Consider the following 22,329-nt stretch of genomic DNA (forward strand, 5'->3'; position numbering starts at 1 on the left):
AAATTGGAAAAAATAAAAATTAAAAAATTAAAAACGAAACCAAAGGACTTTAAAAGGGATATGGTTCCGTTGAAATAAAAAAAAATGTACTTACTGCAGTCTGTTTGGTGAAACTCGAAATTAACTTATTGCGAATCCCGAATTAAAAGGGAGAGCCCTTTTTATAATACTAGTCACCCCCGATTGACTTTAAGATTAATCATAATTTTGCACAATTTATATACTTCTTTTTTTTAAATGGACTTAATTTTTTACGAGTCTCAGAAAATATGTTCCTATTTTCAGACAATCCTTTGTTGTAACTAAGCAGAGGCACGTCTACTAGAGGTGTTCGCTGGTTCGAAGTTTGTCGGCGACTGACCGTCCTAGCTCCCAGTGCGGCTGGTAGAGTAGGGGCTGAATTACAGGAGGGCGGGACTTCAGCAACGACTATCCCGCCCGGCGGAGGCGGGAGGGATATATGCGTGATGCTTTTCCCGCTCTTTCCCCGAAGTTGAACTAAACTTTCGTAGGCCAATTTATCAACGCTCCGTCGGTAAATTATTTTATACATGTAAAGATTCAAGACTATTCTAACGATATAAACCGTGCTGTTTCTGACCGTTTTACTGACAATAAGTAACTTTTCGTTGCAAGAAAACTGTTTTTTAATTTATTTAACCAAATGTTCAGAGTATTAATGAAAATCTAATGAAAAATCGAAAATCGCTTAGTATTCTACAATTTTGGTGGGAGTGTCTTCGAATTGTAAGATACTAGCGAGTAAAGTTAGCTCAGCTGCCTTTTGTAGTCAGAACAATTAGACATTTTATCCACATTTAAAAATGTAAGGCTTTTTTATTTTGCGTACTTTAATAAATGTTTAGGTAGTATCTTGTTTTTAATCATAATCTAATGTCTAATTATCTATTTGGTAGGGGCAAAGCTGTTTATACAGAAGCTTTATTTATATTACAGAAATGAGCTCACTCAATATAAAAACATGGACATGTACCCTTCGTGAAAAATTTTAGGTAATGGGATATTTTTATTTTTATTTAATCCAAGTAAAAGAAAACATTAGTATTTATAAAATCAACTTGTTGATTATTTACATCAACTTTTGATATAAATAATCAACTTAAGAAAAAAGTAGGTTTATGCTTTTATAACACAGCTTTGAAGTTCTAACTTTATTTAAGAGTCAAGTTTTTACCCGGCTTTTATTTTACCATGATGTTAACGTAAATTATATGTACAGTCACACTGAATAGTGCTAAGATCTTTCTAGTTCTAAGGGTCTTTGAGATAAACCGCTGACGGACAGACAAACAGACGTACAACTTCAAAATTACCTAATTTCATGAAGGCCTGTTTAAGCACTTTTGAAGTGACTCTACCACCGCTTCTGAAAACAGATTCTACTTAAAAGAAGCCGAGCATATTACTCTTTTAAAATCATATTTTTACAGATTAACAATAATTTTTCTATCTTGTGTGAAATGATAGCAGAACGGTAAGCAGCTTTGTCAAGTAGTTTTTAATACATTATTTAAACGTAGGCATAGGTAAATCTGATATTATCTTCGGTATCATGCTATAAAAGCATTTACCTATCCCACGAAGTATTTTTATACTTTTCTCAGACGATATTATTGTATACTACTAATTTATGTCCGTTTCTACTTAGTGGATTGTTTGTATGCACTTTTTTTATTATGTAATGGCTAATGTTTGTTTTATAAATCTACTAGCTGTTGCCCGCGACTTCGTCTGCGTTTTATTTTGTTTTTTGATGTGGCATTAAATTTAGTTGTAGTTCTAAAAAAATTTAAAGTATTCAGTATCGCTAAGCCTTTAATGAGGGGTTTGCTGCTGTCCGCTGAGGAGTTCTGTCCTCTATCTCTTACCACAGTTTGGGCAAAATTAAACACATATTATAACCTCTATAGTACAAAAATAATTATTTAAATCTATTATAATTTGGCGGAGTTATGGTGTAAAATCGTCAAACACTTTCATCCCCTCTCCCAAAGGAACCGAGCTTAATGTCATAGGATAAAAAGTATCCTATATTACTTCTAACACTTCCAAGAATATTTGTACAAAGTTTCATGAGGATCGGTTTAGTAGTTTTTGCGTGAAAGCGTAACAAATAAACTTACATTGACATTTATAATATTAAGTAGGGAAGTAGGGATAGGAATAGGGATAGGGATTGCGAGGCTACTGTAAGTATATCTGTCTACAAGGGCAGACGAATGAAGTAAAACGATAAATCCGTGTTCCTTATGGATTTTTAGGATTCCTACAATCCTAAAAATGAGGTACTAAAATTAAATAAGGTAGCAGTTGCTAGCACTTTTGATGTAATTCAAATTAGCTTCATTTGTCAGTAACTTGTCAGCAAACAATGTGATAAAAACGAAGTCCTACCCACTGGGCTTTGTCCAATGCTCTGAAGATAGTTTTTTTTTTTAGGAAGCCGTGTAACCTTCTCTTGGTCTTGTGATATCTTCATCTATTATTATCTATTTCACCTGTTTTCATTGAATAACACTCATCCCCTATTTTATGATCCCTTTAAGGGGATTACCAATTTTTTTTTAATATACGTACGGAATTTCCCCCGATTTCAAGTAGGCTTGGGGCGGTGCTAGCGATATACCAAACCGGGACCCACAAAAGGGGGACGCCAAAAAAAACGATTAAAACCTTCGCACAGTATATTATCGACTCAACACCAACTCGTCTGAAATAGGTTGAGTTTTGATGACATCCCTGGCGCAACGTTGAGCGCTGTGAATTTAAGTAGGCCGTCCCGGGTTCGATTCCATGCAGGGGATTATTAAAATTAATTTGGGGATTTGTTTGGAAATTTATAATTTCTGAATTTTCTCTAGTGTGTGTGTGTGTGTAGCGATAAGGCCGCCAAATTGTATACGTTGTTTTATTCATACTTTTCTTTTTGTTCTATGTACATTCAGAAACTATTACCTGGCTTGGTTAAATAAATATACTATATACTAAATAATACACGCATCGTCATCTAGCCCCAAAGTAAGCGTAGCTTGTGTTATGGGTACTAAGATAAACATTTTTATGAATAAGTATTAGACATAAATACTCATAATATCACCCAGATACTGGAAAACATTCATGTTCATCACACAAAAATCATAGTTGGTTTTATAACTTAACATATATTACTTTACAATTTCCAAAATACTTGCAGATGTTTTTTTTTTTTTACAGAGGTCGAAAAAGTATTTTTCTCAAACATGCATTTTCTGGAAATTTCAGCATTATATTGACAACCTGCTACGAGATATAAAGAAATTGTTGACTGTACTGCGCAAATACTTGAGCGTAGCGGCCGACAAAAGTTGTATGAAAATACACATCGGTCGTGTTTTAGCGGCCAAAATAAATTACACAGTGAATCCATATCCGTCGCGTAACGTTAAAATTCAAGGATCTACTCCGATACATGGCACTAAGGAGGTAACTAATCAACGGTTTTATTTCAATATTGAAGTTGCTTGCCAATAGAAAGCATTTTATGAAAAAAAAACACATGAAAAATTATTCGTTGTTCTTCATTGATTTAGTAAGTAATTGTAGTTTAGTTTAGTTTAGTACTTTATTGCACAAACTTAGAAAAACTACAAGAAACACACAAGAAAAGGGAAAAAAAAAAATAACAATTAAAAGAAAAAAAAATGTATTTGACCAAAATTAGTTCAAGTGGAGACATATTTAAAAAAAGTAAAGCCTTGGCCACAACTAGGTATTGGTTGGCCATATTTATATTTACACGTTCATCATTAAGTAAATTTGAAGAAGACCTCTTTTTATTTTTTTTATGTTTATGTATAAGTCCAGGGCATATAGTAATTTGATGATGCGCGTAATTCGAGTAATGACCCCAGGGCGTTCATTCGCTGCTAATGGGATCCCGAGACCTGTCGGACCTGATAGAACCACCCCGGGCATTTCCCTCTCAGCTTATTAGTCGCTGCCAAAGGTCTCTCCCTCGCGCGTAAATGCATTTTCCAATGCCTGGTTGCAGATAAACTAATAAAAAATATTCGGTCAAGCGCGTGTCATGACGGTCATTAGTTCCGTAGCAGAAACATTTATGAACGTTTTAACTAAACCTAGGGATCGCTCAAATCGGATGCCTAATGAGTTAGGTGATGCGTAGAAAAAATAAATGTGTGTGTTAGAATACACACGTAAGAAATGATCATAGACACTTTAAGCATCTTCTTTGATTAGGCGTTACTTAAAATAAAATATGAAATAAATAAATAAGTACGTACAGACGACTCGGGTTGGATCGAATTTGTTATTTCTGAATTCTTTCTAGTCTCCTCTACGCTTCAGGCGTGGCTAGTTACCACTCTACCGTTAAAGACGTTTAAGCGATTTAGCGTTCCGGTACAATGTCGCGAAGAAACCGATTTGGCTTACTACCTTCAAAGTCAAATATTTCTTTATTCAAATAGGTATGACACTTTAGATGCGTGCATTACATATAAATTCTTAATGGCAGACCTCGTCTGCATCTTGAGTCTCTTGGATACCAGTACCAACTTAGAAAATAACTAAAGTTTAATTTAAAATATTCACTAACGATTTAGTACTATTCAAGATATTAACTTAAGTGTGTACTTAAATTATTTGCAAAGCTTTCTTATTCCATCATTTAAATACTGTTTCAGCGTGACATAACAGTTTTGGAAAAAACATGGCGGAATTTCAGGAGTTTCTTGTTTCATAACAGAAACTTAAAACCATCACCGTTCACCTATAATTGACTTAAAACGCAGGTGAATTAACCGACCAGAAGACCGGTCGAGTGTTCAGTATTATCAGATAAAGCGCGATATTATATGCGTTGGGAAGAAAATCATGTTACCAGAAGAATTTTAAAACAACCCAGTTTCCCTGACCGATTTCGATCACGGTGATCAATCTCCAGAGAGATTTTCTAACTACGCGGGAGATATTTCATCAGGTGCACAATCACTCACTCACTCAATCACTCTCGTAGTCCGATGGGATGGCAGCTCCGACACAACCGGAAAGAGATCAGGCGCACGACCGACTTAACGTGCTCTCCGAGGCACGGAGGTAAATCACTGCCAATCCCAAAACTTCGGTTTGGTACAAAAAACCCAAAACTGTTGCCTGAATCGCCTGATCTCAAGATTTGCAATCGAATATACTAACCACTAGACCAATACGGCAGTTAAATGAAGATTGCGTGTAAAAAGAGTGGATAGTAAGATGACAGCTGAAAAAAGAAAGTAGAAGGAGAAGACATATAATGCGCAGTTGTTGTGGAAGGTTACATGGTATTTTACATCAGTCCACGGCAGTCCATCATCATCATCATATCAATCAGGGCATCATACAGGGCATGGGTCTACTCCCACAACGAGAAATGGTTAGAACTCTCAGGCATGCAGGTTTCTTCACGATGTATGTGATAATAGTTTTTAAATGACAATGTGAGATGGTGATAACGAAAAAAAAATAACAACCGGCTAAGTTTGTTGTGCGCTTCTTCTTAGACCAGGGCGCGTTTGGAACCCTCGTAGCTTTAGTTTTAAGTTGACGAATTTATTTTTTGCCATCAACTCACTCCTATGTCATATTTTACATGTAATGTACGCATCAAAAGTGCCATCTATGTGCCTATTTGAATAAAGAAATATTTGACTTGACTTGACTTGATGTTTTCCTTCCTTCACCGGAAACTTACAAACGGACATAACTTAGAGAAGTTAGAGGTGCGTGCTGGGATTCGAACTCGGCTCCCCAAAAGTAAAGTCGAGCTCCTACCCACTGGGCTATCACCGCTTCACGGCACGGCAATTATAAAACTCTAATAGTTACTTTTTATCATCTTATCCTTATTGGCTACATAAAGAGTCGTAGTCGAATGAGTGATTTTTTCCTTCTTTCACCAACTAAGCGTCAAGCCTGATACGGGTATGTTTTGTTTACACTCGTATTTTCATATTTTGTTAGTTTACCTATCCCCGTTTATCCCCGGGCGATCCTAATTTGATTTAACACTCGCCGCTGGTTTTAATCTCATAAAAAGTCCTTCCATACCGAGGACCCTAATGTTTTTAAAGCTATACGATACGTCACTATCAGAGGAATAAGCTCCAAAACAAACATTTTTTTTTAATCTACCTTAGAATTCAACTTGGCAAACCTCGTAGCCTCTGTTTTCGCTTACGAATGTCGTTATCGTCAAAATCTACCAAGTATTTTTTAATGTATTTTACGCACCAAAAGAGCTTTTTCTTCTTTTTTCTCCTTCTGTTTGCTGCTGGTACGGCTCCCCGCTGGGTTACTCCAGCCAGCCAAGCTCACTCCAGAAGCTTAGCAGTCCAGGTCGCCTGCTTCAGGTAGTGACGCTGAGGAGCCAAGGTATGCTGCGCTTTGTTCTGCTACTCCGATACATCGGAGCATTACGTGCATCGGTGTTTCCTTTAAATAATAAATAAATAAACTTCGACAATGCACACGTCTAGCCCCAAAGTAAGAGTAGCTTGTATGGGTCATAAGATGCCTGATGAATATTTTTATGAATAATGTAATACATAAATACTTATACTATGGATATACACACCCAGACACTGAAAAAAATTCGTGGTCATCACACAAACATTTTCCAGTTGTGGCAATCGAACCCACGCCTTTTGACTCAGAAAGCAGGGTCGCTGCCCACTGCGCCACTCGGCCGTCAACTCATGCATGCTCTGCACAGAGGACAGTCGGTTATACTTAGAATAAAAAGGTGTTTGTTTAGTTGACAGTGTCCCGTTATCATGCATGCAACTGTGTTTCACCTGGTTTCGTTGTAGTTGTTTGGTTATTAATCGTGGGTTGAGGTTTGGTATGGCCTCCTTTGTTTATTTGCACTCACTGGCAATCCACACACTCAGAGCTATGGACACATCCATAGGAGTGTGTGGATTGCGTTTCAAAAGAGCTTATTGGCTTATTTCAATAAAGAAATATTCAACATTGACTTTGAATATATCATATATTCAAAGTCAACGTCGTAGGTTAATAGAAAGCATCAGATTGAGTTGGTTTTGAGGAGTTTGTTTATCCGCCCCTAGGATAACTTACATCAAAAGTGTTGTTTGTGGCCATAATAAATAAGCAGACAAAACGTCGTAGGTAGACGTCTCAAGTAGTTTATTCATACTCTTGCAGTTTCCTTTATCCGCTTTGTATCAGTTCTTATAACATCCGGAGAAAAATAAAGATAGAAATTTTTATGTTATGATACAGATTTATCAGGTAAAAATATTATATTTATAACATACCTGCCAGTCCTATTTCAGCCGTTTCAGAGATAATCTTTAGTTACGTAAACGTCGATATCCGTAGAAAATATAAAAACAACTCATTAAAAGATCACAATATTACGTGGGACGGTGCTAGCGTTTATTTATGGAAGTTAATCCGAATCAAGAGTTTTATTTTATCGGAGCTTCTATAATCATTTTTAAAAGCTTTTTCAAGGAAAAAGGATTTCCATAATCCCTTTGTTAAGTTTTTAAGACGATAAAATTATCGCCGTTGCTATGCTAAGGTTGTTGCTTTGATTTCTTTATTAACTCGTCACTGTTCCACCATCGTTTCACCCGGCGTGGACGTCACGAGTGGCCAGCGAGTGGATTATGAGTTATCAGTACAGTAGCCATCGTACAAGATTTACCCGCTCGAAAAAGAGGATTCGTTTTTGCACATCAAACTCTGTATCGTCGAAGTAATATAGACCTAATATCACTCGTTTTAAATCGCAAATTCTGTACTGATTCTTTTTTTATAAAAGTTCTGTCAAAACTCCGAGCTGTAGGCAAATTTGAGTTTTAACATTGTAAATAAGATCTATTTTATTTCGATGTTCAAGTATTTCCATATTCCAAAACGTCTCACCGATTGCGCGCTAAAAAATCTTTCGCTAAGGATACAGATCGGCACAGACTATCACTCCTAGCATTGCGGCCCGGTAATTATATGTTGATGATGATGATTTAGATGATATATAAACGGCATATCAAGGAATCGTTGCAAGAGTTACACAAGTTTAAGAAGTTGTCACTCGCTAGATTGCAAGATTTGTTGCGAGCTCCGAAATCGTCTACGATTAAGTAGGTACCTTTTCTTTTTAACGGGCTGACCTCTAAGGTCTTACGGATCTGAAACGTGGCCGCTTACTATGATCCTCATAAGAAGGCACTCAGCGGGCGATGGAGAGAGGAGTATCTCTACGCAATCAATGAAATGAGGAGACCAGTAGAAGAACTAACGTTTTCCCTTACTTTCTTCTTCCATAAAGGGTTATCTTAAGGCGATAAAGACGCCTTTACACATTTTATATATTTTTATTTGTTTCGCTCACATCTTGCTTTCTCCGTTAATTTGTGCAATAAACACTTTATCTATCTATCTAAATATGGGTACCGACATAGCTCAACGAATCTCAAAGCGGAATGGTCTAAGAGAACCGATGGACGTTGGGCCCCAAGATGCTAGAATGGCGACCCCTCACAGGTAAACTCAGCGTTGGTCGGCCCCCAACGAGGTGGACAGGCGACATCAAATGGGAGACGTTGGAAACAACCGGCCAAGAACTGTTTATTGTGGAACTGCTTAAAAAAGACCTGCCATCCTTACAAAAGACCTGTCTAAGCGGTCTCTACATGGCAACGAATTTTTAACATGAAATAAAGTACAAAAGCAGTAAACTCCAATCAAATCACCCTAACAAGTGGTTGTTAAATTTAACTTAAAATGTTTTAAAGATGCAGTTTTAGATGGTAACGGGTTAGTGGTATGGCAGTTATGATAAGCCGAGACCCCTAATCGGTTAGTGCGCGACATTGTACCGGAAAATCTCTTAGTGGCCCGACTTTTTCGTCGTACCTAATAAGCTGAAGCCACAGAATTAAGAACACACAGAAACCGTGTACACACTTCAGTAGTGTTTCGGAACAGGCGGTTAGTCACTTTATGCCATTAAGCATTTGACAGTAATTATTTGACCACTAATGTTCTAAACGTTTACCATAAAATTGGGAAAATGGGAAAAGTTTGTGAGCTAGCAAACTTCCCCGTATGTGAGATGAGATGTGCGAGAGCAATTTTCATTGTTTTGACACAATGATGGTGATGTATATTCTTCATTCTTTAGCTAAAGCTTTTCACTAGAGAAAGATCACCAATTAGAAATTCCAAATCTCCGCCGCCGTCATCGAATCTGCGACCCCTATATTTAACAGTCCAAAGCGGTCACAACTACGCCACGGAGGTCGTCAAAAACCTATATTAACACAAATCTCCGTGTACCTAGACTGTCTAGAACTATATATGAAATGGTATAGTATCGTGAATTTTTTACTCGATTAGATACCGTACACCGTACAGCGTACAATAAAATGCAATTTCATCGTTCGACATATGAGCGAGGGGTGAAGACCCTTATGGATGGCCGGCGGAGATTTATTAAGTGGAAAATATGCGTATTTTAACCGCCTTCAAAACGGAGGAGAATTTTTTCAACGCGATTATTTTGTTTTAACGAATATACGGTCTTATCTTCGTCAAATTTAGTTTGTATAATTCAAATATAATCTTATATTGAAGCGGTGATAACCCAGTGTGTAAGACTTCGACTTCACTTTCGAGGGGGCGAGTTCGAATCCCGACACACACCTCTTACTTTTTTAAGATATGCGCGTTGTTGGCAATTGAAATATCACTTGCTTCAACGGTAAAGGAAAACTTCGTGAGGAAACCTGCATGCCTGAGAGTTCTCCATAATGTTCCCAAACGTGTGCGAAGTCCACCAATCCGCGCTGTGCCAGTGTGGTGGACTACGGCCTAAACGGAGAATACTGTGTAGGAGAGGATCAACAATCCTATACGGAATGGCGGCCTTCAACATTACATGTTATCATAGCGATAATAACCGGGACTTACCCCTTAAGTAAACCCACTACTAAACGATTTTTAGCACGACCTGGGAATCGAAGCCAGTACCTCGTGATTCATAAAAAATATATAAATATGTACTACATTTGTGTCAATATCATTTAACTAATTGATATAATATAGTAAATTATATACCTACTTTTATAAATAGTTGTTTACATTGATAACTCCTTCCCTGTTCTCGGGCCGCACCTCACGCCGTAGAAATAAATTCCACCCTCATCATCTGGATGCCTGGTACTCTTCTACTGTTCGAAATACCAGATCATTTCTACTGCGCACTTGCAAATTGTGAAACAATCTCCCATCTGATGTGTTTCCTCACAAATACAATCTAGGGTTATTCAAGGGGCGGATAAACAAATTCCGAAACCGAAACAAAAAGCCGGCAACGCATCGGTGGCTCCTCTGGTGCTGCAGATGTCTATGGGCGGCGGTGATCACTAACATCAGGTGACCCACTTGCTCGTTTGCCCGCTGTATATACCATCATCAGTGGTCTATATTTTTTTTTTTTTTTAAATAAAAAAAAAAAAAATAGACCACTGATGGTACGGAACAAAAGTGTTTACGTCTTAGGTATTTCACTGACACTTTTTGAGAAGATGCTCCTAGAGCTATCTTTTAAACGAGCGTATAGAAGGAGCTCGCTTGGTTGGCTCCGGCAACTCGTTCCATCATTCCTGCACAAGACTATTAAAAGAACGCAGGCTGGGATTACAAACTGTGGCCTTCATCTTTAATCTGCTCTCTAGGTACATTCAGAACCGCCGACTTATTAATGTGTATTAACGTTATTTAATTAATTTCTCTTCTCACAGGTACTTGCATCAGTAACAGATTATAAGTTATCAATGAGCATTCTTATTTTGATAATAACTGCGCCACTGATTGCTCTGTGCTTGATAAGAAGTTTGAAATATTTAGCGCCGTTTTCATTAGTTGCCGATTTAATTATTGGTGAGCTCCTGTCAAACAAAACAATTGCTTTGTGCACAGAATGATTTACAATTGTTTATTTTTATTAATAAGATGGTTAATGTAGAACTGTCATTCTGTACTCAAAACAGCGCCCCACATCGGATAATACTGGTACTATTAACAACTGGGCTTAACAGTTTCTATGGAGATACATGCGCCAGCTACGTAGTACCCATGTTTTTTAATAGATGGCGCTGTTTATACAGTTGCTCCTAAGTAATAAAGGCTTGTCTTTCAAACTAATTTTGTTCCGCTAACGAGGGGAATATTCCGGAAAAAATGAAATGCTTGAATACTAACATTATGTACTGTAAACTTAATTTTTCAGTTACATGCGTCCTAACCACGATGTACTAAAGCATATCAGTAGCAGCTGACCTGAACAAGCGACCTGTATGGAAGAGTACGCATGGTTTACTCCGTTTCCTTGGCATATGCATATATAGCATCAACGGAATAGGCGTGACTCTACCTATTGAGAACAATATGCGGAGACCGGTGTATTTCAGGGCTGTTTTGCAATGGGGTAATTATATTATTATCGTCAACACGTTTCCCGTACAACTTCCTTACTTCATAAGTAAATTATTTCCCGTTATTTCCCGTTTCATCGCAACACAATACATCTCGACCCTCCGCATCGCACCCGCCTACCCGCGCTTTTAATACGTTTTTAATAAGTTGGTAATGAAGCCATTTCTGTTGTAGGTACATATTTCTTTTTAAAAAAAAATTACAGAAAATAGGGCCATCCGTCTCTAGGGGATACAGTGCGAAAAGAATAGAAATACTTTTAGACAAGTCAAATTAGTTTAATTATTTGTGTACAAAAGAATCTGCACCAGTGCAGCGAAATCTCATGTTTGTTTCTTGTTGCATCTAGAATCCTGAGTGTATCGGGGGGTTTAGGGGCGCCCAAAACAAATTCAGCATAAACCCTTAGTTGAATACTCTATAAATAAATAAATATAAAGGAACGGTTCCTGTTACAGGTATGCCATTTGTAGTAACATTGGTCATGATAATTGGATTCTTCGGTTACTGGGCTTGGGGAGAACCGTGCCGCTCCCCGTTCACAGTTCACATGCCTTCGAATACGTAAGTTCACAACCTCTGTAACCTGTTACAACCTTTTTTAATCTTAAATTTTGTAACCTTAGTAACCAAACTTACTCGCATTAATAGTCTTCAAATCGTAATTAAATCATTTAAAACTGTACGATCTTAAGGCTGTATAATTTAAATATACTTCACGTTTTGTTTTAGAATTATGATCCTTATTTTTAGGATGTCAAATGGACTGTAATTTTAAAATAAGTATTTTTTTAGTAGTATAAAGTATTACTTAAATCTATGGTAGAAAACCCCCAAACATTGTAAAAGTTAAAGAATTAGTTTTTGAATACATCCATCTTACTAAGTGACCCTTAAACTACAGTAGATTCTATCATAACACGACTCTACAAAAAAAATTTCGTTCTTTGTCCTAAAGTTTATACTATTATTTTCCAGTTAGTTATGCACAAAAACGAAAAGAAAATACTTTTTTTCGGTATAAAGTTTGCTTTTGTGATAGTTATAATAATAATACTAATTTTTCAATTTTTTCATACATTTTAATTGATTTTAATATTTTTAAAAAGACCGCGCGGTGAGAGTGGGGTATTAACGTTTACACTGTGCCGCTAGATGGCACCCAAGTGATAAACAACCATCAGGTGTTATTTACAAGCCCAGAATAACTTAAAATGTCGTCACGAAAGTGCAATTAATACGATGCTGATGCATTTTGTTTTATATGTGGTCAATTATAACAGTCTTCTAAGCACCAAAGTTTTTCATGCCATATATTTTTTTTCCGTCTCTTTACGACCTAAACTACCGAAATTTTCAAATCAAAGTCAAATTTCATGTTGATGAATAATTTATTCATGTCCATTTGAGAACATTATGCCCGTTTTCACTAGGAATTTCACCTAGGAAAGACCTAGACCTGATTTCGAATCCCACCACGCACCTCCAACTATTCAAAGTTATGTGTGTTTTCAGCAATTAAAATATCAATTGCTTCAGCGGTGAAGGAAAACATCGTGAGGAAACCTGTATGCCTGAGAGTTTTACATAATGTTCTCAAAGGTCTGTGGAGTCCACCTATCCGCACTGGGCCAGCGTGGTGGACTACGGCCTTAATTCTCATTGAGTGTGGAGACCCGTGCCCTGTAGTGGGCCGGTAATGGGTCGATATGCTGACTTGTTAGCACTGGCGTGCACTGGGTTTCTTATCAGGTTATGCATACAGCAGGAAAATTGCATAAAACGGCAAAAATCCTTCTCTTATACGAGGTATATATAAACTTTAGGGTAGGCAGTGCTTTTGTGCATGTATGAGGTGCGAGCCACTGCTTGTTACCTAAGTGACGTTTTACGCCTTAGGCTGCCTGGAACAGAACGCTATGAAGCGATAAGGTCACCGAATTGCTCTTTATATCTAAATTGCTCCGTGTATTCTTATTTTCTGTTATTTTCTTTTTCTGTTGTGTACAATATACTCGTAAGTTCATTCATTAATTCATTCACTTATTCATATAATCGATTGGTTACATTTAACAGGAGGCGTGGAGTATGGGAACGTTTATATAGAACTGTATACGTGTTCATGATATCGTGTCTGTCAATAGCATTTCCGAATATGAGCAATTGGATGAGTTTTGTGAGATTAATAATTTTATATGCCTATTTATTTTTTCATACCTTTAAAATCCTGTTCTAAAAAACTGGTTATTTTTGTCTTTACTGTTTTTTGTACCGCGTGGTGATGGCAGACCAGAATACAGTTGTCACTCCCCCCTCCAGCGGGTGTCGTACGAGGCGACTAAGGTAATCTAACACCGCCCGACGCAAGGTATCACTAGCCCGTCTGCCCAGCGTGGTGATTATGGGATACTCCCCCCGTTGGGAGAGGCATTTTGTCTAACAGTGGACTGTTACAGGCTATTGATGGCATATATTATAACGGCTACCTTCTTTTAATCGTATTCATATTGTAAACAAAATTAATAGTTTTAAAATAATAAAGTTGGTAAAAACAGTGTAGTTTAAACATTTAATATTAGGAACCGATTAGATTACAAATTTGATAATGAACAAAATCCAAACTATCTATTAACCGATGTAATGGACATCGGTTAATGGATATTTTATTTTTGTGAGCGTTGATTGGGTTGAATGACCGCTCATGTTCAATCTCACATTTAAGAGTGCGGCGGGCAGCTGGGTATTGCGGGTGGATGTGCGTTCTCACTAAGCTTCTTCGACCCAATGAGTGAAATCTAGTCACTGGTCAACAGTAGCGTGCACTTCATACATGCACAAAAGCACTGCCTACCCTAAAATTTATACTGCTCAAGTTCGATCTCACACTACACGGGCTCAGATAAACTTAGTAAGAACGCAGATCCACGCACCCTTCCAGCTCCCCGCTGCTGTTAAGAGTCATATCGAACATTAGTGGTCAATCAACTCAATCAAGGCACACAAGGCAAATTCTCGCTATCCGGGAAAGGGTGTTTGGGAATTAAATATATTGAACATTTAATTCCCAAACACTGGTATGAAATTCACCGGTTTAAAGGCCCAGATATTTTTATAATTATTAGAAGTCAAGACCAGTGTTTTAATGGTAGAAATGTGTGAAACTTTTTGTTGTTTTGTGGATTCTTGAAACCGAAGTCTGTCTAAGCACTCGGGTTGATACTCGCGGGGAAGATGAGTTCACCACTGTTGGTTTGAAAACCTTATTAACCAAAAGCATTTAAAAGTTCTACTGCACTGCAGCGTTGCGTTTTACTACATAGAGCCACGTCATATCATGCCAAGTCAGCCAAGTCATGCAGTGCAGTTCTCTCAGTGCGGCCTTATCTTCAAAGTAACTTTCGCAAACGATATGCAGATATCTCGGACATAAATAAGTAATAGCACAAAGTCTGCAAAAGGTACAGGCATTCTTTGTGAGAGCACAGGGCGCTCTTGTAACATGACTCCAAAGGTACTTTTGGACCTAACATCGCACCAGTTTTAATAATTAATCTAAACACATTCAAAGTTTCGATGTCGACTTGATCCGTCTCATAGAAAATGAAAAAGTTTACGAGACAAGTCCAGTTAAAAGATAAATTTCTGCATTTTGGAATTTGGAAGCTGCTGATCAAATTAAATACCTTATCGACTATTTTTTTTTCTGCTACATGAAACGACCGAAATGAATACATAGCACTGAATTGATAGCCCCACCGCACCGCGCCTCTTACACTCAGTATAGGATGATTCTTATACACCAAACTATTACCTACTTTTAAATTTTTTTTTAGTATGGTATGCTACCATCCTCCCTAACAGGTTAGCCCGCTACCATCTTAGACTGCATCATTACTTATCACCAGGTGAGATTGCAGTCAAGGGCTAACTTGTAGAGGAATAAAAAAAATCCCTATGGGGTAGGAGTGTTTTGGCCCATTCCTGTGGGATATGAAAAATCTAAAAAGAATTATAATGAGGATTATTTTCCCAGGTATCTAACCGACGTATTTTTATTTCTGAACTTCAACGGCACGTGCTGCATTTTCGAAATAATGATTGCGCAAACACTCAAACAAGTGAGTTTATTTGTTTGTTTTTATATTGTCCCGCAAACTAGGTATCCCCCGCGTCTTTCCGCGAACAAACTCTGAAGAAAAATGCTCGGCTATAACCTGATATCACTTGCTACTGACGGCCGACTGGCGCAGTGGGCAGCGACCCTGCTTTCTGAGTCCAAGGCCGTGGGCTCGATTCCCACAACTGGAAAATGTTTGTGTGATGAGCATGAGTGTTCTTAAGTGTCTGGGTGTTTATATGTATTTTCTAAGTATTTATGTATATATAATTTATAAAAATATTCATCAGTCATCTTAGTACCCATAACACAAGCTACGCTTATTTTGGGGTTAGGTGGCGATGTGTGTATTGTCGTAGTATATTATTATAACGGTGAAGGAAAAAGATCGTAAGGAAACCTGCATGCCTGTGAGTTTTCCATAACGTACTCAAAGCAACCAATCTTCCAAACCGCACTTGGCCAGCTTGGTGTATCACAGCTTAAAATCTTACTATTCTTACAATCATCCGTACTAACATTAAAAATGCGAAAGTGTTTGTTTGTGCTAAGTAGATTTTTTTTTCATAGAGTTAGTTAATAGGTCAGAGAGTAATAAAGGCTACTTTTAATTTCGGAAAAACCAACGGGATTTCTAAAACCTTAATAAAAGCGGACGAAGAAGGCTGGCAACAGCAAGTTTGTTAATTATGCTGAACATGTGTATGGAACTGTGCATCTTTGCAGTTTTGTATATCAATGCGCCACATGTTTTATTTAAACTTTGAAAATCAGTAGGAAAACTGTAAGACTAGCAGGTAAGTAAGAAATACGGCACTTATGGGAATAGAACGGCGGCGTACTGAAGTTTGTAATGCAAATTTCTTGACCCACCGAAGTTACTTTTTACATTTATCGTTTACTAGCTATTGCCCGCGACTTCGTATGCGTTTGATTTTGTTTTATGATATGGCATTAAATTTAGCTGTAGAAGTGTGTCTAAAAAAATTAAAGTATTCAGTATCGCTAAGCCTTAAATGAGGGGTTAGTTGCTTTCCGCTGAGGAGTTCTGTCCTCCGTCTCCAACCACATTCATCGGATCTACACAAAGTTTGGGCAAAATTAAACACATATTATAACCTCTATAGTATAGTTATAATTTGTCGGAGTTATGGTGTAATGTCGGGATAAAAAGTATCCTATATTACTTCTAACACTTCCAAGAATATGTGTACAAAGTTTCATGAGAATCGGTTAAGTAGTTTTTGCGTGAAAGCGTAACAAACAAACTTACATTGACATTTATAATATTAGTAGGGATACTTGTTTGGAACCCCCGAAGCAAAAACGACGGGGTGTTATGAGTTTGACGTGTCTGTGCGTCTGTGGCACCGTAGCTCCCAAACGGCTGAACCGATTTTGATTTCGTCTCCTTTCTTTGAAAGGTGAAACAATCGAGAGTGCTCTCAGCTATGTTTGAACAAAATCGGTCCAAGATGTTCTCCGCCTCAAAATGGCGGATTATACTACAACTTCTTCAATATCTATCAAATAAAAGCTTGACCTAAGATACTAAGTTAATATTTTCGTTATTCAGTGACGGTGGTTTTTTTTTTTTATTGTATACTAGCTTCTGCCCGCGACTTCGTCTGCATGGACTTCAGAATTGTTTCTATCGACTCTATAATGGAGAGTGTTCCGAAGAGTTGTTTGCGTTGATACCTCCTTCCCTGTTCTCTGACCGCACCTCACGCCGTAGAAATAAATTTCACCCTCATCATCTGGATGCCTGGTATTCTTCTACTGTTCGAAATACCAGATCATTTCTACCGCGCACTTGCAAATTATGGAACAATCTCCCATGTGTTTCCTCAAAAATACAATCTAGGGTTATTCAAGGGGCGGATAAACACACTCCTTAAAAGCCGGCAACGCATCGGTGGCTCCTCTGGTGCTGCAGATGTTTATGGGCGGCGAGTGAATCACTTACCATCAGGTGAGCCACTTGCTCGTTTGCCCGCTATTAATATAAAAAAAAAAAAGTAAACGGTTTATGAAAAAAAAAAATGTGGATTTGCAACATCTGGTGTAACGGTGCGGGACAGTCAGAGAAATATGATTGAGAAGGTCGCCTGTTTCGAAAAGATGATATTGATTCTGAAACTGGTTTTTAATTTGGGCTGGTGTAATTTTACAATATTACCGGCCCACTACTGGGGTCGTGCGCCTCTTAAAATAAGGGGTTTAGGCATGGTGGACACCACACTGGCCAAGTGTGGATTCATTAGTTATTTAATACTCAGAATAGTATACAGAGATCGTACGGGTGCGCTGCGTAAAAGTTTCGATAAAATCATGTACCACGAAGTTATACCCATTTAAAAGTACTAAAAATCTGCGACAGCATTATATTTATTATTATACGCACGCTAGATACGAAATAAAAATACACGCGAACGCTTAGGCTGCGTTTAAGAATTAAAACGAAGGCATAGTTTTTTTGGTGTCAAGGCATAACTCCATTTTAAATCTTTGCACGTAGGTAAAACATTCATTCCTATAGAGAGTTTTCAAGCGTTGATGATAATAATTCCTTTATCTTCAATTGTTATTGTCTTTCTAAGCCGTGAAACTGTGTTTAAACCTTATCTCGGTGTAAATAACCGGTTTTATTTAGATTATATTTAACAAAGTAGTTTATCTGCACAATATGCTTAGGTATAAGAACATCGTAATGATAAAAAACCAAAAATAGGCTCATTCTACCACAGAAAAATTATTAATAACCTAAAAACCGAATTTACAACATGGCCAATTGTAATATTAGAACCACAGATTATAATTATTGACAACCAAAGAGTAAAGAACATACAGAATCTCATTATCAGCATCAAAAAGCACTCCACATTAGTAGTTTTTCTCGAACAGGCGGTTAGACACTTCATTCATTTAGCAGATGACAGTATTTTTTTTACCTCTAATGTTCTAAACGTTTCCCATGAAATGAGGAAAATAGAAAAAGTTCGTGGGCTAGTAACATTCCGCGGGTGTAAAGTGAGACGTGCGCGGGGGGTCTTCTCTGTTTTTAGACACAATGCACTGCATACAATAATGGCTGAATGAGGATTCTGTATGTTCTTAAGTCTGTGTTGACAACCACCCTGGAGGTGAGCGCTGTGGTGTTATAGTTTTATTCAAAATTCAAAAATTCAAAATTCAATACAAGTTAGCCCTTGACTGCAATCTCACCTGATGAAAAGTGATGATGCAGTCCAAAATGGTAACCGGCTAATAGATAGAATAGAAGGTTAGATATATGACAGAAACCTATACCCCTTTGGTTTCTTTGCGGCATCGTAACAGAACGCTATCTTTGTAAATAGGCTGGTAACTATCTACGTCCGAAGCCCCACACCAGAACAGCCCAGAGAAAATTAATAAATTATATATTTCCAAACTGACCCCCGCCGGAAGTCTTACCTGGGACCTCCCAATTATAAGACCCACTGCGCCAAGAAGGACATAGGATACTTTATCAGTGTATCGGAGGTTTCGCGCAGTTTAGTGACGCTGTAGTGAATGCATACAGTTCAGTTGACGACCTAGACTCGTGTGCAAGTTATAGATTCAATGTGAAATTACGAGGCTTCGAGAGAATGACTCTCAAACAAAGTTTTAGCTTAAAAACACCGAAATAAGCGGATAAAATTACTGGCTAGTTTAAAATAAAAAAAATTATAATCGTATTCATTTATTTATGAAGAATAAAACGCACCTCCGCCTAAGAATAAACCGAACAGTACGAGGCTTACATTCTTCAATAGTGACAACCTGTAACAGATTTTAATATATTAATGCAATTCACTAGTTAGTAATTTCAATTAATAAATATAAATAAATATACTATGACAAGACAAGACAAGGCGATGTGTGTATACACATCTAGCCCCAAAGTAAGCTTAGCTTGTGTTATGGATACTAAGATGACTGATGAATATTTTTATGAATAATATACATATAATACTTATTATATACAATAAGACCCAGACACTGAAAAACATTCATGCTCATCACACAAACATTTCCCAGTTGTGGGAATCGAACCCACGGCCTTGGACTCAGAAAGCAGGGTCGCTGCAAACTGCGCCAATCGGTCGTCTAAAAATTAATAAACAGTTTTTGAAGTAAAACTTCTTCAGGTGGACGAGGGAGTAACTCAGATGTTTTTCAGACGGAAGTAAAGCTTACGTCAGACGTCTGTGTAGTTTCCGGTATTTAAAAACAATAATTTGGATTAGTCGTAAGTATATGTCATCAGCTAGTGGCAAATATAATAATCAATTAGGATTATTTATTGCCAATATTTTCAAACGTATTAAAAAATTCAAGTTTAAAAAAATATTTTAAATAGCAAAGTTTTTTGAAAATCTTTAAATATAATGGTTTATTTATTAAATATATTAATTTATTTTTGTAATAAAAAAACTTATTTATAAATTTTCTGACGATTGCGACATTCTATAATATTCAATGACAAGGTTATATTGAAATGTGCTGATCTAACCTTCAATTGTCTACTCTCAATTATTATTCTATTTAACAAATGAAAATATTTATAAAATGTGAAAGTGATATTAATGAATTTTGAATATTAAATGAAATGGCGGAGTCCCAGGAACATATTACTCTTTCATCAGTAAATAATAATAAAAGTTTTACTTCAATCGCGCGTAAAGGTTACACGCACACACTTTTTTTCTTTTTGATGTGAAACATCTATAGACGAGGGTAAACCTGGTTGTTGGCGTGACGATACAGGCCGTGGCGACGCATCGCCACGCTATATGTACATACATAGTCCGATATACGATATACGATCATATACGATTCCCACCACTGGAAAATGTTTGTGTGATGAACATGAATGTTTTTCAGTGTCTGGGTGTTTATCTGTAAATTATAAGTATTTATGTATTTAATATGTATTCATAAAAATATTCATCAGCTATTTTAGTACCCAAAACACAAGCGACGCCTTAAATGGGGCTAGATGGCGATGCATGTATTGTCGTAATATACTTATTTATTTATTTACATTAAATACATCGATTACTTAACGTGCTCGCCGACGCACGTGGACACAGAAAATTTCCTGATTCCAGTTTGTTCCTACGGGCTTCTTTACAGACCTATAAATTTCTAGGCCGACCAAACTAAATTACTCACTTAGGAAGTTACAGAACGATATCAGTGAAATGGAATAAAATATTACCGGAAAATTAACTTTCTTGGCTCTTTCCACGTGATCATTGTCTCCATGATTGCAGGGAAAATGAAAACCAAGAAGGCTGTGAAGAAGTTTCCCAACTGAAAATATAAATGAAATAAAAATACACTTTATTGTAGATACAAAATATGTGTATAGACAATCGTAGGTGGGAGGCCCCAGGTTCGATCCACGGAGGGGCCATTTTGTAAATTTATAATTTCTGATTTTCCTCGCTCTGGTTAGGGGCTTCTGCCATGTTACCATACGACCGGTACTGGGTATGAGATTGATATGATTGTCATACCTGTAACAGGTCGGCCCGCTACCATCTTAGACTGCATCATCACTTACTATCAAGTGAGATTGCAGTAAAGGCTAACGTATAATTGAATAAGAAATTTTAGAGAGGGCGTAATAGGTGGCATTGTCGCCATACCGCGAAAATAATATTAAGAAAAAAAAACTATTTTTCGTGTTACCAATGTGACCCATTATCTTGCCCAATGTCTATTAAATTGGTGTAAAATAATCAGATATTTTTACGCATGTCTGTGTTGTGTCATTTCAATGGATGGTAGAAAAATATCTGATAACATAATCCTGGTAAAATTGCTTTGGGTAATGTAACTCTAGTGGGTTTCTGGTTAGCGGTTCAACAAGTGTGTAGTGCATAAACTAAGAATTTATAACTTAGTATAAACGGTATATACTCGTAGCATAAAATATTAACAAAACAACAACATACTTTATAAAGTAGGTTTAGTATACTCGTATAAGTTCAATTGCCAAACAATAAGAAATAACATAATTCAGAGAACTAACAAAAATAACATTTAAGTGTTTTAACTTGAATAATGCACTGGAATAATGAAAAAGTGACTACTTTCCATTTCTTGTAATTAGTGAATTTGCAGCAATAAGTTTTAAGAATACTATAAAGGTACACTAATAAACACATTAAAGGTAGAAAGAGATTTAAGTTTTTTAACTTAGAACTACGTTATATGTTGAAGTTTAGTCATTTCGATTGAGGTTAGGTCTAGTTAGACATTAAGTAGTCGAGATAATTTAAATTTTCGTTGCGTTCATTCCCAAACTTTGCCAATACTGACAAATCCAAATAATATTTTGGATTTGTCAATATTTCAGTTCCGTTGTGACCACAATCCATGCAATTGGGTTGAAATATCGACAAATATAAAATATTATCGTGGTAGGTATGTACCCGTTAACTATATTTAAGAAATGTTGATTAACCACGAAAATCTTAATTTAAAATCTTTAATTTATTTTATATATTTATTTTACATCTTATTAGTACAGCAGGGCCACTTACACTTACAAGGAAGAACTACATAATTTGTGGATAACTAAGACAATTAATGAAAGATGACATAAAATAAAAGGAACAGATTAAAAAAATATATTTATATAT

General features: G+C 36.9%; 1 protein-coding gene and 1 long non-coding RNA gene across 2 annotated transcripts; one reads left to right on the top strand and one right to left on the bottom strand.

Annotated features, from left to right (window-relative positions):
• Positions 1 to 8,549: 8,549 nt before the first annotated feature.
• On the top strand, positions 8,550 to 14,299 carry LOC120636818 (proton-coupled amino acid transporter-like protein pathetic). Its single transcript, XM_039908381.1, has 7 exons — positions 8,550 to 8,726; positions 10,836 to 10,974; positions 11,324 to 11,345; positions 11,400 to 11,521; positions 11,988 to 12,093; positions 13,606 to 13,705; positions 14,252 to 14,299. Exons 1-7 carry the CDS (start codon positions 8,550 to 8,552, stop codon positions 14,297 to 14,299), a joined length of 714 nt encoding a protein of 237 aa, XP_039764315.1.
• A 5,060-nt stretch (positions 14,300 to 19,359) lies between these two features.
• On the bottom strand, positions 19,360 to 22,259 carry LOC120636829. The gene is made up of 3 exons (XR_005659399.1): positions 22,231 to 22,259; positions 20,898 to 20,992; positions 19,360 to 19,456 (listed from the first exon to the last, which is right to left on the bottom strand). It is a non-coding gene; the product is annotated as an uncharacterized LOC120636829 (long non-coding RNA).
• Between the last annotated feature and the right edge of the window lie 70 nt (positions 22,260 to 22,329).

Source organism: Pararge aegeria (assembly GCF_905163445.1).
Source record: "Pararge aegeria chromosome W unlocalized genomic scaffold, ilParAegt1.1 SUPER_W_unloc_3, whole genome shotgun sequence".
Taxonomy (NCBI): domain Eukaryota; kingdom Metazoa; phylum Arthropoda; class Insecta; order Lepidoptera; family Nymphalidae; genus Pararge; species Pararge aegeria.